Raw genomic sequence first — 23,312 nt, forward strand, 5'->3', positions numbered from 1 at the left:
AATTCAGCAAAAAACAGAATCCCCATGCCATGCAATTATGCAGATTTGCAATAACAAATAAATGAATAATAATAAATAAATACTAATATATGTGAGTCCAACTCCCAATTGGTTGGCTTAAAATTAAAATTATTAATTCAACTTTAATTGAGATTTGAACTGACTTTTTTAAAACCAATAAGTTGAAATTGAAATTTATATATATTCGATCCTTTAGCTGCAATTTGTATTAGGAAGTAATTGTTTTTAAATTGTTTCTAGAATTATGTATAGTAACATCTTATTCAATTCGGTGATTTAAGTAATACATCAAAAGATAGGTATGCTATTCACAATTTCTACCAGAAATAATAGAGTAATATATTTATTAGAAAGCAAAGAACTGCAGTATACAAGGAACTCAATTCTTACAAGCTGTCAAGGCATTATAGCTTACATATATCAGACTCTATTTGGAATAGAGTGTATTTAAATGCTTGTGCAATGTGTGCTGCTCAGCAAAGCTTAAGCAAATTAAGATCACAATCAAATTCTTTTAACGACAGAATTAAATTAAAAGAATTAAAAAAAATTAATGCCTTGCTTATTGCTGCTCAGATAACTCCACTTGTTATATTTTATTGCTTGCATTGTTTTTCTAAATTGTTATTTTTGCTAAATGGCAATTTTGAGTTGCTTCTTCAATTAAATCGTGGTAGCTGCTTACCACACATTAGGCGCGATTCTCCAATTTGTTGCCCGAAATGGCCCGCAGGTATAGTCGCCGCAGTCGTTTTAGCCCCATGAAAATTGATGGCGCTCTTTACGATGCACACAGTGCCACACAAAAACCACACAAGCCGCCATTTTCATTATACAAATGCATTAATTTTACAACCCTGTAGAACAATTTTCAATTAGCGCACTTCAAGCAATTTATGTGATGTAATATGTGTATGTTGTCGGATGTCTCTACCTACTATATAGTATGCATAAACATCGTATCTGTGTAAATGTGTGGGGAACATAATTCGACCAAACTTTGTTTTATGACATGGCTTTTTATAAGCGCCGCAAATAAACATTTTCGTAATACAAACACACACACACAGTCCACCTTTGGTGAGAAGCGCCGAGGAGAGTGCTGAGTGGAGGAAATGAGCTGCGAACCGAGCTCAGGTCCCGCTATTAGTAGGTAGTAGTTTGTCTCGCATGTTATGCAAAAGTTGTAAACGAGGCGAACAGAGAGACCGACCTACACCGCAGTCCAAGCAAATCCTGTTTTATGCTTCTGCTCCGAAAAGTTGCCGCAGTAATAAAGGAGATTACCTACACATAACATGTGAGCAAAATGATTTCTCTCTGTATCTGTGTCTGTATCTGTGCCTCTGACTGTGGCTCTGTCCGTGTCTGAGCTTTTGCTTTAGCCTTTGGTTTTGGTTTTCTATTTTTTCTCCTCCATCCTCGTTTAGTTTGCTTTTGCCGCTGCAGTTGGCCGCAGCTTGAAAAGCTGTCCATTTTCTTTAAAATGTGTTGAACAACTGGAATGTAACAACTTTTTTGGAGCAGTCATTCAATTAAACAACCAAATGGTCAGTAACTGAGAATTACAAAGAGCTGTTAGGTAGTGGTGGAACAAAGTATTAATATTACAAAGCCTAGTGGACTCAAAATGGAAGCATTCATATTTTTTTTAAAAACATTTTGAACAAAACACACATAAGCCATACTATATATTTAATTTAGATCGGGTTGACTTCTCTGTTTTCATAAAAGTATTTTATAAACAAGCTTGGGTTCGAAATATTAGAAGTCTGCGATATTGTCGATGATTCGAATTTAGGACTATTTGGCGAATCAATTAATATAATACCATTAGACATATTCTAAAAACTTATCCTTACTTGACCTTAAAGGCGAAATTGAGAGTCCAGCTTTGAAAAATGTTTAGAAAATACAATACAAAATGTTATCGCTCTTTCTATCTTTTTCTCTATTGCTAATTTTTTCATCTTTTATTGTGTTTAGCTCAACAGAAATGTTTAAATAATATATAAAATGTGTTCTTAATTCAAACTATTCAGATCATTTAATAGTTATTTATTTATTTACTAATTTATTTTAAGACATGGAAACGTACAAAATATTCATTCAGATATAAAAGAAAAACAATGAATAATAGAAATTACAATTATTCTTTAAAAAAGTATTGATTTTAAAGTGCAACTATAAAACATTTTGAATGTATATTAAAATATTTAAAATGTATAACATATTATATTCTGCCTTTTGGAAAATCAGTTTATTTGATCTAATCAGATTAAAAGAGCTTTCAGAGATGACTTTTGGAAGTGAAGTATCTTAAAAGCTGTTTTTTTCAATTGGGAAAAATAAAATAAACTGTAAAGAAAAGTTAATTTCTTTTCTTAATTGCGGGTGTTTTTTATATAATAAAAACTTCCAGTTTTTTTAGACTTTTTTTTACTATTCTATTCGATTGGATTCTTGGAGAACGCTCATCTCCAACTGCAAGACTTTAAGCTTAGTTTTTAATTGCAATTAAAAAGTTGGAGTAAAAAGTGAAAGAGACAGCGATAAAGAAACACACACACACACATCGATTCGCTTGCTCGTTGCCGAAGGTCCAGCTGACAGTCATAATGACAATGGCTGCTCCCATGAGGCGACCACAAAATGACCATGCAACCCAAAGAAAAAGAGGCGTGGCAGGCCAATTCCCTTAGCGTTCGGGCTGGCTGGCTGGCAAACTTCACAAGGCGGCAACACTGCAGACTTAATGATTTTTGGCTTAAACTTTACCAGTTAGCAGTATTTTTGTAAGTAGTTAAAATTTTATGAGCAGTGCAAAATTGCCAGCCTCAGTTACTTCCAAGAATCCACCACATCTAACCCCCACCCCCACCCCCGCCCACATGAAATGACCGAAGAACTCACTCCACAATTTCGGGGCAGCTTTGTTTTCTTGTAAGAAAACTACGCAAATTTGTGCAAAACTTGCTGTCTGCATATCGCTTATCTCCACTGGAACATCAACGCAGCCTTATAGACAACTCCAGACGTGCAGACGCCAACAACGACAACTACAGCGACAACGACAACAACAGCAACAACAACAACAGCAATCAGGCAACAGCAACAATAACAATAAGCAAAACTTGATAAAAACTTTTATCATAACAATTTGTGTTGTTTTGGCCAACGTAGAACAATAGCAAGTGTGCCACATAGTATATAGGTATGTGTATATGTATATGTGTGTGTGTGCATATATATATATATATATATATATATATATATATATATATATATATATACAATATATATACAATCATAGTTGATGCCAGTGGCAGAATGCAGTAAACGTCGTCTTCGTGGCCATCTCTTCTTCGGCTTGTAATGAGAAAAGTGTGAGTGCAACTTCGTCTCAGGATGAAGCCACAGAAAAAGGCCATTTAAGTTGAGAAAAACTTGCAATTTGTGTGTTGGGTTAATTGACGAACCAAGGAGCTACAGCGCAAAAAAAAACACAAATAATAATAAAAGGCAAAAAGCGTCAAAACTGACTTTTGAGAAGCGACAGTTGCCAATCACACTCGACAGCTGAACTCTGAACGAAATGTAATGGAGTAGAATAATTAAAAAATATATATACTTATATATCTTAAAATGTTTTTTGTTGTAGATATATACACTGAAAAATACAGAAGTAAATTGTATTTAATCCAAAAATAACATAACATCTTACAATAAGAATCCAAAACACGATGTCTTTCCATTACTCCTCCACAGTTTTAGAGCCATTGCCTTGCACCTTTTCTTGCTGCATTGCTTCTATCTGTTTCTCTAAACATGTTAACAGCAATTGAACTCGTTTTAAATTTCTTGAAACTGAAATTGAAAAATAATTGAATACTAAATCGGGATAAATATACTATATATAGTATGTGCATTTGGGTATGTCTGTAATCGGCATATAACTTCCATTAGAGTTGTGTGTGTGTGCATTGGGAATGTAATTGCAAATTGTAATTGTTTATGAATAAGAAATTTTATTTAACACAAACTGAAGAAATATAGTAAACAAGTAAGTTTGTACGATGCACTTCTCACGAATTGTGAGAAAAGTCTCTTCACTTTATAATATCATAAATTATCCACAGATTTTTTTACATTTGGGAAACGTTAAATATTTGTTTAGCACTAAATAAATGACTTTCTACTACGTAAGTAACTCATATAATTAACAATAGATCAAAATTGATTTAAAAGACGTGACCGCACAGACTATAAGGATCGATTATTTGCAGTCCTTAAGAAACCTTGCTGGTTATTATAAAAACCGCCCCTTTTGTTTATTTCTTTCACTCTGAACGAATGTATGCGCTTTTAAGTTGTGGCTCTTTATTACTTTGCTTATCATGCATTTCCATGGCATGGCTAAATGGCTTGGATAATCGTATTAACTATTTGAATAGCATATGCAAATAAATATTTACTTCGCACAGTTCAATTGCAGAGCTGGGCCAAGAAAGTTGAAGAAGTACTAGCTTTTCTTCGTGTAATTAAACATATATGTGAAGCGAACTTTTGGAAAATGCTTACGCGCATACTTATCGTAATTGTTCAGATTTTAATCTGGCAGCACAGTATTTATTGTTATCCAGGCGATCCGCCAGTCGGTAAATGGTGTCGCAACGTTTTTTCTATAATTCGATCTTATTCTAAGTTTGTTTTCAGAAGCCTGCTCTGAACGCCCTAGCATTAAGGGTTGTGTTACGCGCGATCCGAAATATTTTTTTATTGCATCAGTGCAAAGGTGTTTCGAAAGATATGCATGTTCAGGTGGATTTCATTATCTCACCGATTGTCTGAATATATGCAGGGATGTGGCAAAGGTTGCCGGAAATAAGGCAATGAAAATTCTCTCCGAAATTTACAAGGGCTCAGTATTTGAAAGTCATTTCAAGGACAAAATAAAAAAGCAGAAGGAAATAGAAAAAAAAGCTGAAGCTGAAAGGAAGAGACAGCTAGAAATCGAAAAACAAAGATTAAGGCAAGCTAATGTTCATCAAATATTTGGAAAGCAGCAAGAAAGCAAAAAAACAAAAGAAAATCCTACAGAAAAACCATAACTAAAGATAAAAGGTAAAGGGTAAAAGGGTGCTCACATTTCTAAACATAAAATTCTTATTTATTTATATATTTTTTTGAAATTAAGAATCCGACCAGTCAGCATTGGAAATCTAGAATTTGAGGAACTTACGATTATATGTTCATCTATGTCGGTAGAGCATTTACAAACAGATGCCAACTATTTTACTTTACTATTTACTGGCCTATCGTTTTATATAAATTATTTAAATAAATATACTTACATTATATGCTTATATCTTTTTGAAATATATATAAAAGTATATTATAATAATACAAATATTTTTATTATTTTAAAGAACTAAAGAAATTGGAAAACAGGCAGTCAATTTTGTGAGATACTTTTCCAAGTTTTCCTTAAATGGTTTTATTTGATCGATGTAGTTGAAGCCTAAATAAAATTACAATTTTTAACTCTAATTTTGGAATATATTGCCAAATTTTGTATGCGTTGCTCGGAAGTAAGTCCTTCTTACGATGACTCTAACAATTTTGTTTATAAGATTGAAAATAACATGTTTTTGTAAATCTTTTTTACTGCTAAGCAACAAATAAATCTCCAAAAAAACCTTAACCTTAATTACACTCTTATGAATTAGGAATATGATTCTGTTCGAATAACTTTACCTGCCAGCTCTAAGCCTGTAACATACAGACCTGCCTGCGACACATGTATGCTATATTTAGTATATAATTTATGAAAAGGATAACATTTGTCGCTGTTCCGAGTATGTGTGGCTGCGTGTTTTCAATTACGCGCCAAAGTCAAAGACACTAATGCCGCAATTTCAATTCCAAGCGTTACCCTTTTTGCATTTCTTTTGTGGTTGTTAATTTTCATACAAACTCTTGCATTTTCTGCAAATGGCAAATGACAACAAATAAGCAGAACTCAACAATAACAAAAGAAATGAAGGTTACTCGACTCCTCCATCTCCTACTCTGGCACTCCTGTCGCCTTTTATTTGGGCCCAACATAATTATGTGGCATGTGGAGCTGTGAACTAGGGAGGGAGAGGGGGTGTGAGAAGTAAAGGCCTCCTGTTGCCTTTTTAGTTATAATTACGGCGACAAAAGCGATAAGGCGCAAAAAAAAAATATACAAAAAATAAAACAAACGACAATAAAGCAGTCGAAAAAATGGCGCAGTGCAACAAAAACAACAACAGACAAGGAATGCTACAACAACAAATAACCACAACTACTTAGCGGCATTATACACTTCCGTGCTGCATCAAAAGCGCCCAAAACGTAATTATTGTTGCGGTAAACAGCGACGTCCCCGCATCCGCCAACATATCCATGACCACCCCACTCTGGCCGGCACCGCTCACCCGCACCGCTCACCCAGCTGACCGACGTTTTTAATTTCTTTATAAAAATTCACAGCAGGCGCGCGCGTGTGCAAGCGAGATGGAAAATATGACAACGTGCCGCGAAAATTAATCCATTTGCTGTGACAATGACTTTTATGCGGTTTTCCCAGCCCCCCTCCCACAGATCCCTGGAAACAACTGACTCCCCCATCCGCCACAGCCAGCGAGTGACCAAAGTCAAGCCGCAGGCCAAATGCGGGCAGACTTGAAAGGACTAAAAATTGTGAAAAAAACAAGAAGTTTCACACGACTCAGATACCCTCAAAAAAGCTAAAAAGCCATATATAAAGGATAAGTAACAAATACCATACAATACAAATAAATATATGCAATATTTGCATTTTTTGAGACGCAAGACAAGACTTAAAGAGTTATAGTGGAAAGAAAGAAAATAAAAACTGAAAATAAATAACTAAGGGCCAACAGAAGTGAAAAAACAATCAACATGGTATTGGAAAAAAAGTTTTAAAAAAGTTTAGTTTATAAGTTTTAAGAGCAATGCTTGTAAATTTAATAAATACAGCCCGTCTAAGTCTCCAGACATTTTCTTCTTTTTTTTTTTTGTTTAAGACGACTATACCTTTAACAATAATTCTAATTATATTTAGCAGCTTTTCTTGATGGAATTATTATGTAGGAATTATAAAAATAGCCATATGTATTGTAAAAATGAAAAGAAAAACCGACATGGTATACAAAAATTCGTAACGATCTTTTAAATAATTAATGACCCCCAACAGAAATACAAACAAAACAGCATAGTATTAGAAAACAGAAACAACTATTAATTTAAGTGTAATGCTTGTAATAATAAATATTTCCAGACTTAGTGTCAAAACACATTTTGTTTCGTTAATACTTCTATACCTTTAACAATAATTCTAATTATAATTGTAATAATTCTAATTATTATATGAAGCACCTCTTGATGCTGGAATTTTCCCAATATGTCTATGATAAGCAGACTATAACCAGACATAATAGATAATAATACGTTTTCAAGAAACCTATTTAATCACTTTTCAGTTGTCTAGAAAAAATAACCTTTACAAAATATTTTCACAATTGGCAAACACCCTTCGACTGCCAACATACCCCTCAAACAAGGATATAGGAGTACAAAGTCGGCTGACAAAATTACAAAAGCACATTTTTAAAGTACATCGGCAAAAATGAGCGGACGATTGCGAGGGGCTGGGGGGCAATGGCATTTAACAATGCCGCGACATGTAAATATTTGGCTACATTCACAAGAGGGAGCAAAAAGCGAAGAAGAAGAAGAAGAAAAGAAGAATACCTACCCAGTTTTGAGTACAGGCTGGCTTCGGTCTTATCAAAGCAATTATCTTTAAGATGTCAGCCGACGCCTTAGCCCCTGCAGGACGGCGGCAACGATGAGAAGGACGATTTCAGTGCGCTGGCTTCTTTTGTTTGATTTGGACAGTAACGGAGACAAAGTACATAACATTTTTCATGATTTCATTTGATGGAGCAACCGGCTCTGGGAGGGGGCGAATGGAGGAACAATGCGGTCAATTTGAGCTGAAACACAGAGAGAAGTGTAAAAATTGAATTGATGAGGCGATGACCGAAGCGAGCTAATCGAGAAAACGAAAATATACCCGTAGTCCAAATGCCAGAGAGGGTGGGAAGAGAAAAATTTGGAGCAGAAAAACAATTTTGTATCCATTTGTACACATTTATAACAAAAGGTAGTAATACATTTTAACTCGTGCAGCGAACTGGTACAAGCTTAGAGTTTTTATACCCTGTACCCAAGGAAAAGGTATATTAGATTTGCCCACTTAGCTTACCAAACTTAGCTGGCAGACTCTCCTTATAAAATTTTTTGAATTTTCTGCTAAGTTATTTATTGCTATCGGTTATAAATTAATGTGACCGCTCATCGATTACTGATATTGTTTATTGATTAGTGCTATTAGTTATGGATTATTGATAGCGTTTATTGATTGGTGTTAACGACTATTTCTGGCGGCTATCGATTAGTGTCATGCCTATAGTTCTTTAACTTTAAGCTCGCAATTATTACATTCTTAATTATCTACTTTTTCACTAATTTTCTCTTAAATTTCGCCCAAATCGCTCAATTCTACAGATAAACTTTTACTCTCCAGTACCACGCCCACAAATATTGTTTCAAATAAATTTAAATTATTCTGTAAACTGAAATTTTTAACGTAGAATCCACAGTAGTGGAGTGTACAACTTTCAAGAAAGTTTAAATCGATAGGGCGGTAGTCTTTTTTACCACTAGTTTCAATATTGTATTTCGATTCTCTCTCATCGGCTTTTAAGGTGTAAAAATATGAAAACATCTCTACTCTTTGGGACACTTCACTCATCCTTCAATCATACAGAATGCAAAAATCCATTTCATTTCACATTTTTTATTGGCACACTTACAAATAATGAGCAAATACTTTCCGAACTTATGCTAAAGGAGTACGATATTTACACGCGAATTAAGCAGGCATTACGGGTACAAATTCTGGACAGCAAATTGGTCGACCCTAACCAAATATGTTTTGCTTGATGCTGGGCCAAAAGCCGCGTCCACGCTTCGGCATCAGCTCGTTTTCAATCTCCTTATTGTACTGTTCGCGTAATATTGGATCAGCGGGTCCCCAATTTTTCTTGGGACTGAATGCACCACGAATTTTCTCGCTCAGCGTCTTGCCAGGGTCCCGAATAATAGCGATGATCATCCACAGCGGCAGCTGAAGGATGCCAAAGGCCGTAATAGTCCAGCCGATTGCTGCAATTAGATAAAGCACTTTAGTTAAATCCAGATGAGCAGTAAACTGGCGCCCACTTACAATACGCCCAGTGGGGATATATGATATTGTTGTATGTGAGTGGCTCATAGGTGGCATAGAAGTATATGAGAATCACGGTCATAATAAGTGGTGTGATGACGGCCCAGCACAGGCGCCAGTATTTGCCAACCTTGCGTCCCATCATGAACTCAACATCCTTGCACAGACGATCGGTGCCATAGATCCAGCCAATCGTATAGAGTTCGGCGATGCCCAGAACCAAGGCAATCATCGAGGCGCCAAAGAAGTCCACAAGCGTCAGCATAAATTGTCCGCCCTGGAAAAAAGAACGGACCATCAATTTGACTTTAATATATATAGTTTCATTCTAAAACTTACCGGCGTTATGTAGACCAGCCCAATGGCGAAGCTAACGCAGGCAATAAGCAGAGCGCACTGCCACTGTTTGAAGTTGGGAAAGCGATCGCGAATCGCCGTAACTGTGCACGACGTCATCGCAATGTTGGAGCCTATTCCGAGGACGAACAACATCAAGAAGAAGAGAACCGAGAATATTTGCGGCAGACTCTTGAACTTGGCTATGGCATCCGGATAGGAGATGAATGCCAATCCGGCGCCTCCCTTCACCACCTTGCCAATATCGTCTGTGCCGATTTCGTGCGCCAGATGCCCCAGAATGCCAAATATGGTGCAACCCGCCAGCATGGATGTGGCCGTGTCCAGGGCCGTGACTATTGTCGCATCTCGATGCACATTGTGCCCGAACTTGTTGAACGAGGAGTACATGATGATGTTGCCGAAGCAAACGGACAGCGAATAGAAGCACTGCGTGACGGCGGCGTACCACACTTTCGGGTCCAGAATCTTGCTCCAAACGGGCTTAATAAAATATATGATGCCATCGATGGAGCCGGGCAGCGTGACGGCTCTCACAAGCAATACGCCCATGACGACGTAGGGGAAGAGGGCCAAGAAATACGAGGCCTTGCCGGAGCTCTTGACTCCGCGACGTATGATGAGGAAGACACACAACCAGGACACGAATAGTCCTACGACCAGCTGCCAGTTGGGCAGGCCAATGCCATCCTCAATGTTCGCCTTCTCGTGCAGAACTTCCTTGCTACAAAATGGGGCACAATGCAATACAACAGTTAGCACACTTTAAGGGGCAATTAGTTAATCACTAACCTCCACAAAACCAAAACTAAGTCTTAAAGTTAACCAATCACCAATCACTTGTTACTTGACAAGCACTTGGACTTAAAAATCGACCCAATCCATAAGCTACTGAATGAGCGCTTGCAATTGTTTTTTTTTTTCTTTATCCACCACCTCTTTCCGTAACACCCTATCCGAGTTTTCTGCTACTATGGTGCAGCTATAGAATGTGATATTTTGCAAATCTAAGAAGAGGCTGCTTAAGTTCTTTATTTTGGTGATGATTCAGGGCTTGGATAAGTTACTACTTCCAAGAACTATTCTTAAGAAATGAGCAACGTTTTTGAAACAATTATCAATAATAGAAAACGGTATTAACTTACGGACTAACTTTAGCTTTTTAAAATACGAATTTATATATTAGCTTGATTCTAAAATTTAAAAATAATATCTATTTAATTGATTCTCTTCATGATGTTGTTACTTCTACTTTACAGAAGCCAGGTTTGTGCTAAAAGAATGTATTCAAAGCACCAGGAAAACGTATCGAATAGCTATTGAAAATTACTGATACTTACGAATGATATCGAATGTCAATTCAGTAGGAAGTTGATCTTTAAAATATTGTATGCACTGTCGAACATTTACAAAACTATTCAAATATTAGGAATATGTGGTAGTTAGAAGTCAATAGAAGTTGCAGAAAGAAATCATGTCACTAAAAAATATTAAATCGAATGGTAACTACCATTTACATAGTTCTTAAGTATCAATATTATGGAATGTTATTGAAAAAAGTAATTGGAACTATCAATCTATCCAAAAAATTTGATGAGGGTAAGAGAAAAATGCATCGAACGCATATCAAAATTGTCAAATAATATAAAAAAAATAGCCTTTTCTTTTCAAAAGATATAGTAAAGAAATATAAAAGGTGAATGATAAAGGAATGTAAGCATACAGTCTATGTAAAATAATTATATGTGCACTGCAAGAAATGACGTTTAACCCAAAACCAAACAATGTTGGACTTGTATTTGATATTCGAAAAGGAGAGCATACTTTTTATTAAATTTCTTCAAAATTATCCAATTATTCCCAACATCTGCCCGACATATCTGAACTGCTTTGTAGTTTTGCAAAATATCACACTATCAAGAAACTAGCCATTACGTATCCCTCTTAGCTACTTTTCGGCGACTTGATTTGACATAAAACCGCTTGGCACTTACACAAAGAACCACTCCGAGCTTGAAATCAATCGCTTTTGGTCATGGTCCGGAGTTAAGTTTGTTAAATTTTGCTGCTGCCCCTGCCAATTAGTCGGGTCTGCCACACCCTCACGCGGCGCCGAGTCGATACAATTCTTACCCCACTCTGGACGGCATGTGGCCCAGGGTAGTGGGTTGCGAAAGGACTCGAAGAAATATTGGCCAATGATGGCCACCAGCGCGGCGTAGTAGGTGCTGAGCATGAGGACCTGGAATGCCTGACCGGCGCCAACACCTTGTGATGAAAGAGTATCAGATCAATGATTGTCCATGTCGGGAGGGTTAGAAGCGAGTGGGATTAGATGATTGGCATGGTTATTAACTTGGTTATGAAGGTTGCGAATGGAATGAGAGAGGGCCAAGAACAGGGACAACAAATTTTGAATGTTTTATGAATTTAGTTTGAATTTAAATTTGAAAATAATTAACAAAATGCATGCATAATTACGTATAAATATTTCACTGATTTGCTTCATTTTTCAAATCAATTCTATACATACATTGTTCAAGTTAATTAAATCGCAAATCAAATTTATTTTTCAGTGCACTTAATTGAAAACAATTTATTAGAAGAGCGCCGAACTCCAATGTAACTGGAGTGGCTGTTAAACTTTCCGTCTATCCACTTAATTATAATACGGCTGTTTAATAACAATTTGAATGCAACAAATTATATTACCTTTTGATGCAATTAGTATGGGCAGGCATGCAATTCAAAATAATAAAAATAAAATAATTGAAACATGTGCACTTCTTCCGATGGAGGATGAATGAATTACGCACAACTTTTGGGTTATTGTGTCAGGTTTGGGGACGCACATCAATCAGCCGATTGCCAATTGATTGACCTTGCCACATGTCGCATAGTCTGCTGCAACCGCGACAAGCTATTGCAACAGACTTCTAAGCCACCAATTGACGGCAATTTAGGCACACATCGCAACTCATTTAATTAGCGCGCATGCCAATAAAAAGGCGCCACAATTCGCTGCCAATACTGGACTGCGATGCAGTCCACAAAATTGGAGAATCTTCTAGCGCTGATTTCATATCGCACTTAAGGCACAGTGTGCTCCAAATTTCGATTTCATTACAAACGCAACTAATTGAGCCTAAATTTAGCTTTCTTTGTCTAAATAATTTGTCTAAAATAGTGTTCTAAGAGCTTGCTATGGAATTGGAAGTTTTTTTTTTCAATTCAAATTAAATCTGTTTCATAAAATTTAATGGCTTTTAAATTTATGAACAAATGCTGCTTTGCTACTTACTGACGAAATATCTTTCCTTACAATTTATTCTAGATATTTGGAAGTACTAAGCAATGTAGTTTGCAGTCAATTTTATCAGAAAACAAGGTGAGTGGTTCTCAGTTCTCTAGCAACAGGTCCAAGTGTTAAATTGACGCAAAAGCGAAGAGAGTCCGTTAAAAACTGGTTACCAAAATAATGAAATTTAATAGCTCTAACAACTGTACAAATAGTGAGTTTTAAATTTAAAGAATTTTCTGAAATTTTCTAATTAATGGCAACAAAATAGCATTAGCATTATTGAAATATCTCGAATAGTCTTGCAAACATAGCCCATTCGGGCCGAACACCAACTGCCTTGGTTCCTCATCTACTGATCCGCAATATTATTGTTTTTATCAAATATTGTTTATAAGAAAAAAATTAAAATGAAAAGCAATTTTTGATTAAGACATTTCGAACAATTTAAATTCGAAATTCCAGAGAAGCAACAAACGAAATATTTTGTCACTTCCAACGCAAGAACGAATCGCAATAACAACCAATTATAATTAATCTAATTGTTATCCAAAAACAATAATTATTGCGTGATTAAATAATCTTAGACTAGTCCGAGCTGCCATCGTTTTGGTTAAGTAATGTATTTAGAAAGCGGAATGACTTTGAAGTTTCCTTTTGATTGGAAATATAATACACATTTGTAAGAATAATTTATATTTATAATTTACATAAACAAGAGAGAATGCGATAGTCAAGCTAGCTCGAAAAGGAAATACCCTGTACCCCAAAAAAACTTCCGCCGCAGAATCAAAAATAAGAATTACAAGAGCAAGTCCCCTCCTGAATTTTGTGAGCGTAGTATAATTGTTAATAACTTTTCTTAGAATTGACCAATTTGCATGAAATTTGACACAAAACTAGGTAGTTATTATAAATTATATTATATGTATATTAATAATCAGTGCAGTTAGGCTTATGTAGGTGTTGAATAATGAACTGTATTCACAAAATTCTGTAGTGAGAGGGAGGGGGAAAAATTTAAAAAATTTAAATAAATTCAAATTCCCTGTAAAGTAGAAGAGACTAAATAGCAAGTTTTTAGAATATGGGCTCAATCGTCTCTGAAATTCAGGCGTTCAAGCACACAGATAGACAGACGGACGTACAGACGGACGGACATGTCTAGCTCGATTGCTCTCTTCATGCTGATTTAAAATTGACATACCCTATGAAATCGGAGATTCTTTCTTCTGTCTATAATATGCCTTTTCTTTATCTCTCGGAAAAAGAGTGTGCAAATAATTCAATAATTTGAAAAACCGATTACTTTATTTATTGATAAAAAAAGTCTGCTTTTGTGAACTGAAACAGACAATTGATTTGGAAAAAACAAAAACTATGAGAAACTATGAGTTTTGGAGCCACTGTGCTTCGGCAAGTCGCGGTTCCCAGATAAGATTACCATCCCGCACATAGAAAACAACGAAGCATGCGAAAGCAAAACCAAGAACAACAGCAAAAACACATTAGGAACAACTACAAAAGCAACAGCAAGAGCAACAGCAACAGCAACAGCAACAGCTACCAAGTGCAACAATTACGCAAGCAATTTGCAAGCCACTTACAGAAAATACAGCTCGGCAGAAGCCACGGGCATCTGCTCCGGGCCCAGACTCGTGCCATTGACCAGCTGCTGGGCATTGATATTGGTATTGGAGGTGGAGGTGGTGGTGTTGCCCAGACTGGAGGCCACACACGCTGTCTGCCAATCCGGGCGGCACTCGGACCAGGGCAATGGGGCACTAAACGATTCGTACAGATAGCGCAACGTCATGCCCATTATGGCCACATAGTAGGTGGTCACCAGAGATATCGATATTACCTGGCCAATGCCGACGCCTGCAAATGAGCGAGCGTAAGCGATTGCAAATGATGCAGATGAGGATGCACGATAATGTCAGTGGCAGGGCAGGGCATGGCATCGCATGGCATTGTATGTTGGAGAGCGGGATATTGTTAGTGGGGGGAGGGGTAGACGTTAGCTGCAATGCCTGTAATTGCTGGCGTGAGCTTACCCTTCATGGCTGGACACAAGTCGAATACTTTTACGGAGCCGCGACTCGAAAACTGGCCAATTATCATTTCCAGATAGTAGATGGGCTTACCCACCAGAAAGAGCACAATGAGGTAGGGTATTAAAAATGCCCCACCCCCATTGTCCAGGGCAGTGAAGGGGAAACGCCAAACATTTCCGAGACCCACGGACATTGCAATGCAGGACATGAGAAACTCAATGCCCTTGCCCCATGTGGCACGCTCCTCGCGACCACCGGACGGTCCTTTGTTACGTTCCGCATCCTCCTGCAAAGACGCGTGAAATAGTGATTAGTCCATGAACTCACACAATGCTGTCCAACTGAATAGGTGCAGCGAAAATGCATAAACAAATTATGGAGGAATTATTAATTATTAATGAAAAATATCCATTACTGTCTGATATTTCGTGAATATTCTCGATTACTATTTGAGCGTTATTTATTATTATCTTTTTTTTTTAGTGTAAATATGATGTAAAATATATCTCCACTAATTAAAACTGTCTAGAATTCAGCACAGATAGATATATCTTGTTGTAATCTTTAATCTTTAATAGGCAAACAGCTGAACGCAAGTGGTCTATAAAATTGTTTTATACTGTCGAAGTTGGTTAATATTTGTGTAGTATGGATAAGATTTCCCAACAACTTTGCTTTGATGTTGCTTTTTCCGATTTATCAGCAATAATAAACAATTAATATATCTTCGCCTCAAATAGGAAGCTGACTGAGCTTGATGCTTCATGCACGAACATGCACACATTTAAAAAAGAAGAAGAAGCATCAATAAAGCATACTGTTCCCTGCATCCAAGTCCTTTCAATCGGCTCATAGCGACGTAGAAACATTGTTAAAAATGTGCTGCATTTTGTTTTTTTTTTTTTTTTAATGTCAAACACTTTGTCAATATATCTACGCGTTACTGAATCTAATTAGCTGACCAGTATAGCGAAACACTTTGGAAATTTGTAGATCCCACTTACCGGCTCGTTGAAGGACGATGACATAACCACCGTGCTGGCCGTGCTGCGTCCATCGTCGCCAATGAAGGCGGGATTTTGGCGCGATGTGCGCGAGGTAGCTGCCATTCCAACGTTTTAATCTGTAAAGAATGAGTTGTTGGTCGGGGAATTAGCACTGGTCTGGAGATAGTAACATGCAAGTTGTGTGATAACAGCCCTAAATGTGACAATCAGTAGATTTGGTGCTGATAAGCGGGCGCATGATGTCATCTGCGAGCATCTCTAGATACAAATCGGAGAGTGTTAGCAACATTTTAAATGCAACGCGTTAAGATATCACAAAAATATCTTGAGTCAACAACTGTTAAATTATGATATTTACTGCAGTCAAACAATCGCTCGTTTATGCAAATATCATGAAATATACATACACAGATAGCAGACAAAGAAATGACAATTTTTTTTTACATACATAGTATACACACTTTTTCCAAATATTGTAAATCTCTTAAATATGTTTTATTTATGGTGCTAAACAGAACTAATTGTGTTAATTATAACGCGCAATGTCTTAATGATCGTGAGACCAAAGCAAAAAGTGTGAAAAGTTGTACACAATACACTGCTTGCTAGAATTATTGGGATGTCAGATTTAAGTTTGCTGACCATTCAATTTATTTCATAAAATATTTTCAACTTAGGCCTTGATTAACTTTATTCCGAACTTTTAACAAATTTACTTCCTTGTCAACAATTTTCTAAATTTAATCGATGGTATTTTTAAAAATGGCTTACTCTTTGGATTTCAAATATTTTGCATTTTTAAGCCATTTGCTGGAAATATTGTGATGTTGTTATGAAATGGAGGGATTTGAGATTTTATTCTGCATTCCTATTTCATTTATTTCATAAAAGATTTCTAACTTAAGCTTTTATTAACTTTTTATCCGCACTTTTAACAAATTTACTTCCCTTTTCAAAACATTTCAACATACTTCAAATATTTTTCATTTTTAAGCCATTTGCTGGATATATTGTGATGTCGTTTATAAAAAGGGTAGATTTCAGATTCTTCACTATCTAATTATCAGCGTTGTTGCCAGATTTACATCTCTTTTAAATACTTTGCTTTTGTGATTGTGATTTAGAATTTCATTTTTCCCTACCATTTTATTTATTACATAAAATACTTCCAATTGAAGTCTTTATTATCTATTATTATTATTATCTACTTTGCATCTGCAACAACTATTTCTTTAACAACTTTTTTAGGTATATAGTATGTATATCTACAAAAGCAATCACTTTTATTTTTATAAGAGCCTGTCAAACTTGTAAGGCCAGTAGAGCACACACTACAAATACATTCATAGACATACTATATATCAGTTGATATGTGCATATGCCATAAATATTTATACTAAGTATTTATTGACTATTGATTCTGACTTTTGATTGAGAGCTACAGCAACAGAACTGAACCGGTTACGTCAAGCCGCTTAACTTAAATTGCTTACAAAGAATGCTCACGTTTCGCATTGGTACAGTTTTATTTCCTTATTGCATTCCCCACAAATTATGGGAACTTGGCTTGCATGACTCACATAGCTGAACGATCTGAACTATTAAATCAATACACTCGATACTACGTGTCATAACGTCTAATAAAAACATTTTGCCGTTGTCTCATGAATCATCAATCATTCCCTCTCCATGGAAATGTCAAGGTGCAGCACCCCTTCCCCACACATCTCCAGTGTTGAGCATTTTCAATTAATTTGCGCGCTATTGCGGACTGTAATGATTGTTTTTGAAGATTGGGGAACTCTTTTTACAAGTATTCTTATCGTTTTTTTTTTAGTATCAGGTGTTTTGACAAAGTAATTACCACAAAAAAGAAAAACCCCGAGAGCTTTCTGCTATGCTCTTTCTGGTATAGCTATATACAATACGCATTTCCCATTTTTTTTATTCAACAGTGTTCCTAAGTCTTCCAAGATATATAAGTATTTAATATACCCCTTTTCCTATAGCCGAGTTTTAGCTGCGTCTTCGGAGTTGAATTTTATTCTAATATTTTTAAGTGTTGAATAAACTTGTCCCGTAAACAGACTTTGCAACAGACTTTGCAGATTTCGAGATCAGTTCCTTAATGAGAGACCAAAAGCTGTTTACCAGCATTCTTATTTGTTTACTTCTTTCTTTCTTTTAATTGCAAGCTTTTGCTATGAAAATAAAATAATTCCAATTCAAATCTATTACAAAACAATTAAAATACCAGCAAAGTGTACGCCAAACCGTGTTCATAAATTATTTCGCTGCTTATTAAATAATCAATTTATATTTAATAATCAAATTGTCAGAAAGTGTCGTTTCGGCTTTTTTCGCGCACGCTCTTTGTTTTTGTCATTTGCCGGCTGCAGCGCTGCCAGCTTCGACGTCGCCGCTCTGCTTGCGCGAGAGCTTCCGCTCACTGGTTTCGGCGTCTGCGTCGCAGCTTTGCTTACATGAGAGCGCTATTCATGTAATGCTTCCCAAACTGTGTGCGCGGACTGCTCAAGCTAATGTTTTTTAGCTGACTCTAAAACTGTTATACATATGAATTGCGTTTGAAATGTTTGTTTACTTAATATTTCAAGGGTGAGTAAACAACGTGTTTAAGGTTATGACACTATTTATTTAAATAATCTTTTTGCAAACATAGTTTTCATAAAACTAATAGCATAATTGTTGTCTGCCAGAGATAAAAATACTTTTGTCAGATAGTATGTACTTAGAAAATTCCAAACAACCCACCGCATTTGTTATTATTCTTTTCGTCATATTTAAGCCACATTCTCTGCATAAAACATTATAACAATTGGCTTTCGAAAGCACTTAACTTGAAGCATCCGTCTTTTTTAGGCCACGGCTATTAACCCGTCAACATCTGAAGCTTAATGCGACTTTAATTTCACAATGTAACACAATTTTTATATCAACTGCACGCAAACTATATAAATTATTTAAATGTAAATGAAATCAAACAAAGCGCAGGGAATTCCACGACACAGCAATACAAGATTCCAAAATCAAACAGTTTTCGAAAAGTGTTCAACCAAAAGGTACAACAAAAGTTTTTAAACAATGAGGTACACTTTTTTTTGCTGCCTCGCATAGAACTGGTTTTAATTTTAAGTTAACAATTTGACGCGCAGACAATGAATGTTGGGAGAAAAAAAAACCATACAAACACAAAATAAGAAACGAGCTGACAATGTTGATGACTCATTTGGCAAAGGAAGAGACGAAGTGAAGCAAATTTAAATATTATTATTATGTAAAATTATGTGAAGAAGTTGCAGAACAAGAGGTTCTCAAGCAGGCAGTTCGGGCGTCAATTCGTGAACAATTTTTGTGAGTAATAAGCGGATAAAACTGGCTTAAAGGGGAAACACACAAAGACTGGAAAGAATTTGAGAATTTCCAGATCTGCCATACAGCCAGCTGTAGGTAGAGGCTGCCAAATATAACTGATTGAGACGGATGCAAAAAGAGAAGAATGGGGTCAACAATTTATTTTTTGGGCGCTTCGAAATGTTTATTTCGAATTTGCAATTACAAGCCATCTGGAGTTCGCTGCATTTGCAATGGTTTTAAAGTTATTCTTGCCTTTAAGCAGCATTTTATTTCTATGAAATCCGAAGAGCTCCTCTAATTTAAAGTTTATCTAACCGGACATTTATCACGTTTGGTTTAATAATCCTATCCAGCCCGAGTAATTTAACTTGCTAATGTTATTCGCATTAATAGTCGTATATAGACAGTATACAGTACCTCTACTGGAATTTGCTTACAACAGATTACAATAACTACTGAAACCATTTAAAGCCATTAAGATTAAGTTTTATTTTGTGTGTCTGTAGAAAAACTTAGCATGTGCATGGACGTTTCTTTTCTACATCAATTTATTCCCCACGCTTCCATTGCTTTGTTGTGCAGAGGTTCCTCATCCAGTTCCTCCTTTCAGATCGCAATCGATCCAAATCAGCGCTCTTTCTACGTAAATCAGCCTTCAAAACAGACTCGTCAATCAGTAGCTTGATCAATGTGTCCGTCGGATTGAACTGACCCGTGGTAAAGAAATCGCCAAACTTCGTGTGAGCATATTCCATGTGGACTCTTAAATCATCTGGTGGCTCGGGCTCGCCACTGGCACAACAACCGCTCAGCTCCTTCATGGTGGCGTGGACTCGTTGCAGCTCCGTTTGCAGCACAGACTGATGCATGAGGCGTCTGATGATAGCGTCGTGGGCATTATAACCCTTGCTGGTCAGCATCTCATGCATTTTCTTCAAGGCATACGTCACATGACCGCACGCCTCCAGACGTTCCAGTTCGAGCCCTGCAGTGGCTGCGACATCAAGCATACTTTCTGACATGTTCGCAATTGTAACTTTTTAATTTCGATAAAAAAAATCAGTCTAGTCTGCATATATATGCAGTGTATTCATATACACATGTGTTGCAAGTATGTATAAGCCCAGTTTGAATGAAGAACAAAGGCACTCTAAGCAGATAGAAGTACGTATATTCATATTGTCAGCTGTTGCTCTTAAATTTGTCATAAATGCAAGCAATATTTCTGCCGAATTCATTAATAATACAAATGACAACCATTAGTATGCAAAAACGTGTTTTATGTCGCGCTTGTGACGCGCATTGCCAGAAAAACAAGATGAGGGCTTGCAAAGGCAAGCCGAATCATGCCTACCCTGCAATGGCAATGGCATTAATCAAAGGCATAAAGGCTGTCAAGTGCAGAACATCCTTACCCTTCTTCCACATATTAAAAAAAAATTCAATACACATTGTTATACACAATTAGAATTGTGTATAATTTATATATGTATACTTATATAGATTTGTTGACAACTTTAAATTAATTAATTAGGTAACTATTTAATTTATTTAGTAGCAGAGTTTTGATCGAAACGGATTGCAAATGAATGGAGCTTTTTGTTTAAAGTGTAAAAAATATTCAACTCAAATCAGAAGTCGCATTAATGAGCTGCGATTGGAAGCAGCAATGAAGCACAACAACAATGACAACAAACGAGCGGCACATGTGCGCACATTGCGTATACGAAACGAGTCTAAAGCCCCCAGAGATATACACATACACATACTTACTTATATGTATATATGTATGCAGCTTCACACATACATATATTAATGTACATGTGCATGTGTTTTACACAATCGAACCCTAAAGCCAAGCCGACGCACCAATTGAAATTAACCTTTAAATGCGCTTGAGTTAACATTAACGGTTTACTTGCGCGCTGCTCTTTTGCATAATTTCCCACCACTCCCCGCTCACAAGATGCCGCCTCTTTCCTCACCCCACCCCACCCCACCACCTGCTGTGAGTCACACATGTTGTGCGCAGGCGCAACTGTTTTTGTTTTCGTTTGCGCTGTAGTTGCTTTAATGATCTCCCTCTCTCTCTGTCTCTCTGCCTCTCCCTCTCGATGTTTCTGCCTGTCTCTCACATTTAGTTGAGAATTCTGTGTTGGGGCTTCCGTGGCTTACCTGTCGACACTTCAACCTTAGCTCTTTTATGGTGCTCGCAGTTGATGTTGCTGTTGTTGCTGTTGTTGCTGCTTCTGATTTGTTGTTGTAAGTCGTAACTCTGCTTACAGTCGGTTATAACCACTTCGAACTGGCTGAACAAATGGCACAAATCTCAAATTCGGCATCTGCATATGCAATTGTTTTAATGGCTCCCAATTAGGGCTCTTTAATTAATAAATTATAGCAATCTATTTAGATTGTTGGCCAGAAATTAGCACTGTCGAGCATTATTCAAATTTGTCGAATTTGCTTATTATTTTTATTTTATTATGATGGCTATTAGCGCTTCCGCTTCACACTTGTTGCAATAAAAACGAGTAATAATTTGACAGACAAAAAACCCGTTATGTACTTTTTAGCCGTTTGTACCAATATCGAGCTCTTTGTTCGATCGAGATCGAGCGCCAGCGGTCAACTAAAAGCGCCAAGGCAACGGGCTGAGGGTTTTATTTGCGCTGCTCATTGTTTATGAACTTGACTTCGGCAGCGTTATTGGCAGCGGCTGAATGCCGCCTGCCTTGGCGCTCATTATTGTTGGCTCAAAGCAGCGACCAAATATAGGTGAAAGCTTGCGCGCTCAGTTTGAGAAGCACTGCACCGTACATCCGCAACCGGTGTGTGTCCATGCTGATCGACTTCTTATACGCGTCAGTTTTGGAGCTATTGTGCAGCTGCTAAATTGTGAATCTTCTTCGCGGCATTATTAACAATATTATTCAGACAGAAAACATTAATTAAATAATATTAATAAATTACATAATAATATTTTTTTAGTTGCCTATTTTTATTACGCCTGCATTGGGATAATTGGTCACTTGCTCGCATTGCTAATTAGTTGACACAGTTGGGCGCACTCTAGAGCTTACATATATGGAGCGTACGAATATTTAAGTTAACTCAACTGCTCGACTACTTACGTTGACTTCATTCCCATGGCTGGGCTAATGGGGTTACCTTTGAGTTGCTTGATGTGTTGAAGCTAAAAGAGTTAAGCGTTCAACTGCTCGTAAACAGTTTTAAGTATAGTACATCTTAAAAGATTTATTTGCCCGAGACTTTACTGTATTGGCGTATGGAATGAATAGGCTTCTGTACAGAATAGTCAGTCATTATAAAAAACTCTTTCGAACACTATTAAATTATTTTTAGTACATTTGGTTTAATATTTTAGCTAAAATTTACAAAACTCTACAAGAGTTTGCTATCCGCTTGATTCTTATTCTGTGGAAAAATGGAAAAATGTGCAAACTCTGCAAACATTTGGACTCGCAGTCGTTCAACACCCAAAGCAGACGATTTATTATTTATTATTAAAATAATAGTTTGCTTTACCTTGCATGTCTAAGGAAAAATAAGAAACAAAACGAATTTTTATTAAATTAAACCTATCTCTAGGCTATAATTTTATTTATACAAAACCTTTCAAAGAAATAGGGAAGTTAGTTGTTGAAAAAACTCTTTTTAAGAATTAATAAAAACCTAGCGTTTAGGATTAAACTGCAGATTATGTTAAGACATTATAAAAAACTTTAAAAGTATTAAATTTTCTTTATAAAAATTAAACAGCAAAGTTAAGAAAGTAGGCAGTTAATTACTGAATAGTCTATTTAAAATGAATTCCGCGTGTTCGTGTAATG

The 23,312-nt window shown here is 36.5% G+C and overlaps 1 protein-coding gene and 1 long non-coding RNA gene across 3 annotated transcripts; one reads left to right on the forward strand and one right to left on the reverse strand.

The window, feature by feature from the left end:
• The first annotated feature begins 4,569 nt into the window (after positions 1-4,569).
• LOC115626520 lies at positions 4,570-5,381 on the forward strand. The gene is made up of 3 exons (XR_003995608.1): positions 4,570-4,679; positions 4,738-5,145; positions 5,219-5,381. It is a non-coding gene; the product is annotated as an uncharacterized LOC115626520 (long non-coding RNA).
• Positions 5,382-8,915: 3,534 nt separating this feature from the next.
• LOC115626268 (sodium-dependent nutrient amino acid transporter 1) lies at positions 8,916-22,025 on the reverse strand. Of its 2 annotated transcripts, none has more exons than XM_030521582.1 (7): positions 21,634-22,025; positions 16,081-16,199; positions 15,077-15,362; positions 11,716-11,989; positions 9,704-10,445; positions 9,365-9,641; positions 8,916-9,303 (listed from the first exon to the last, which is right to left on the reverse strand). In XM_030521582.1, exons 2-7 carry the CDS (start codon positions 16,183-16,185, stop codon positions 9,059-9,061), a joined length of 1,929 nt encoding a protein of 642 aa, XP_030377442.1. In that variant the 5' UTR covers positions 16,186-16,199; positions 21,634-22,025; the 3' UTR covers positions 8,916-9,058. The 2 variants fall into 2 exon arrangements, with proteins under 2 accessions (XP_030377442.1, XP_030377440.1); XM_030521580.1 differs by lacking the exon at positions 11,716-11,989 and adding an exon at positions 14,627-14,900.
• Positions 22,026-23,312: the final 1,287 nt, after the last annotated feature.

Source organism: Scaptodrosophila lebanonensis, unplaced genomic scaffold (genome assembly GCF_003285725.1).
Source record: "Scaptodrosophila lebanonensis strain 11010-0011.00,11010-0021.00 unplaced genomic scaffold, SlebRS2 tig00000085-arrow-pilon, whole genome shotgun sequence".
Classification (NCBI taxonomy): Eukaryota; Metazoa; Arthropoda; class Insecta; order Diptera; family Drosophilidae; genus Scaptodrosophila; species Scaptodrosophila lebanonensis.

Bases quoted from the DNA above. Each gene is read 5' to 3' on its own strand.
- LOC115626268 (XM_030521582.1), bottom strand. From the start codon at position 16,185: ATGGCAGCTACCTCGCGCACATCGCGCCAAAATCCCGCCTTCATTGGC. The intron at 10,446-11,715 runs GTAAGTGCCAAG...CCCATTTTGTAG, and splicing joins AGCTCGGAGTGGTTCTTTGT to CAAGGAAGTTCTGCACGAGA. The intron at 9,304-9,364 runs GTAAGTGGGCGC...ATCTAATTGCAG, and splicing joins ATATCCCCACTGGGCGTATT to CAATCGGCTGGACTATTACG.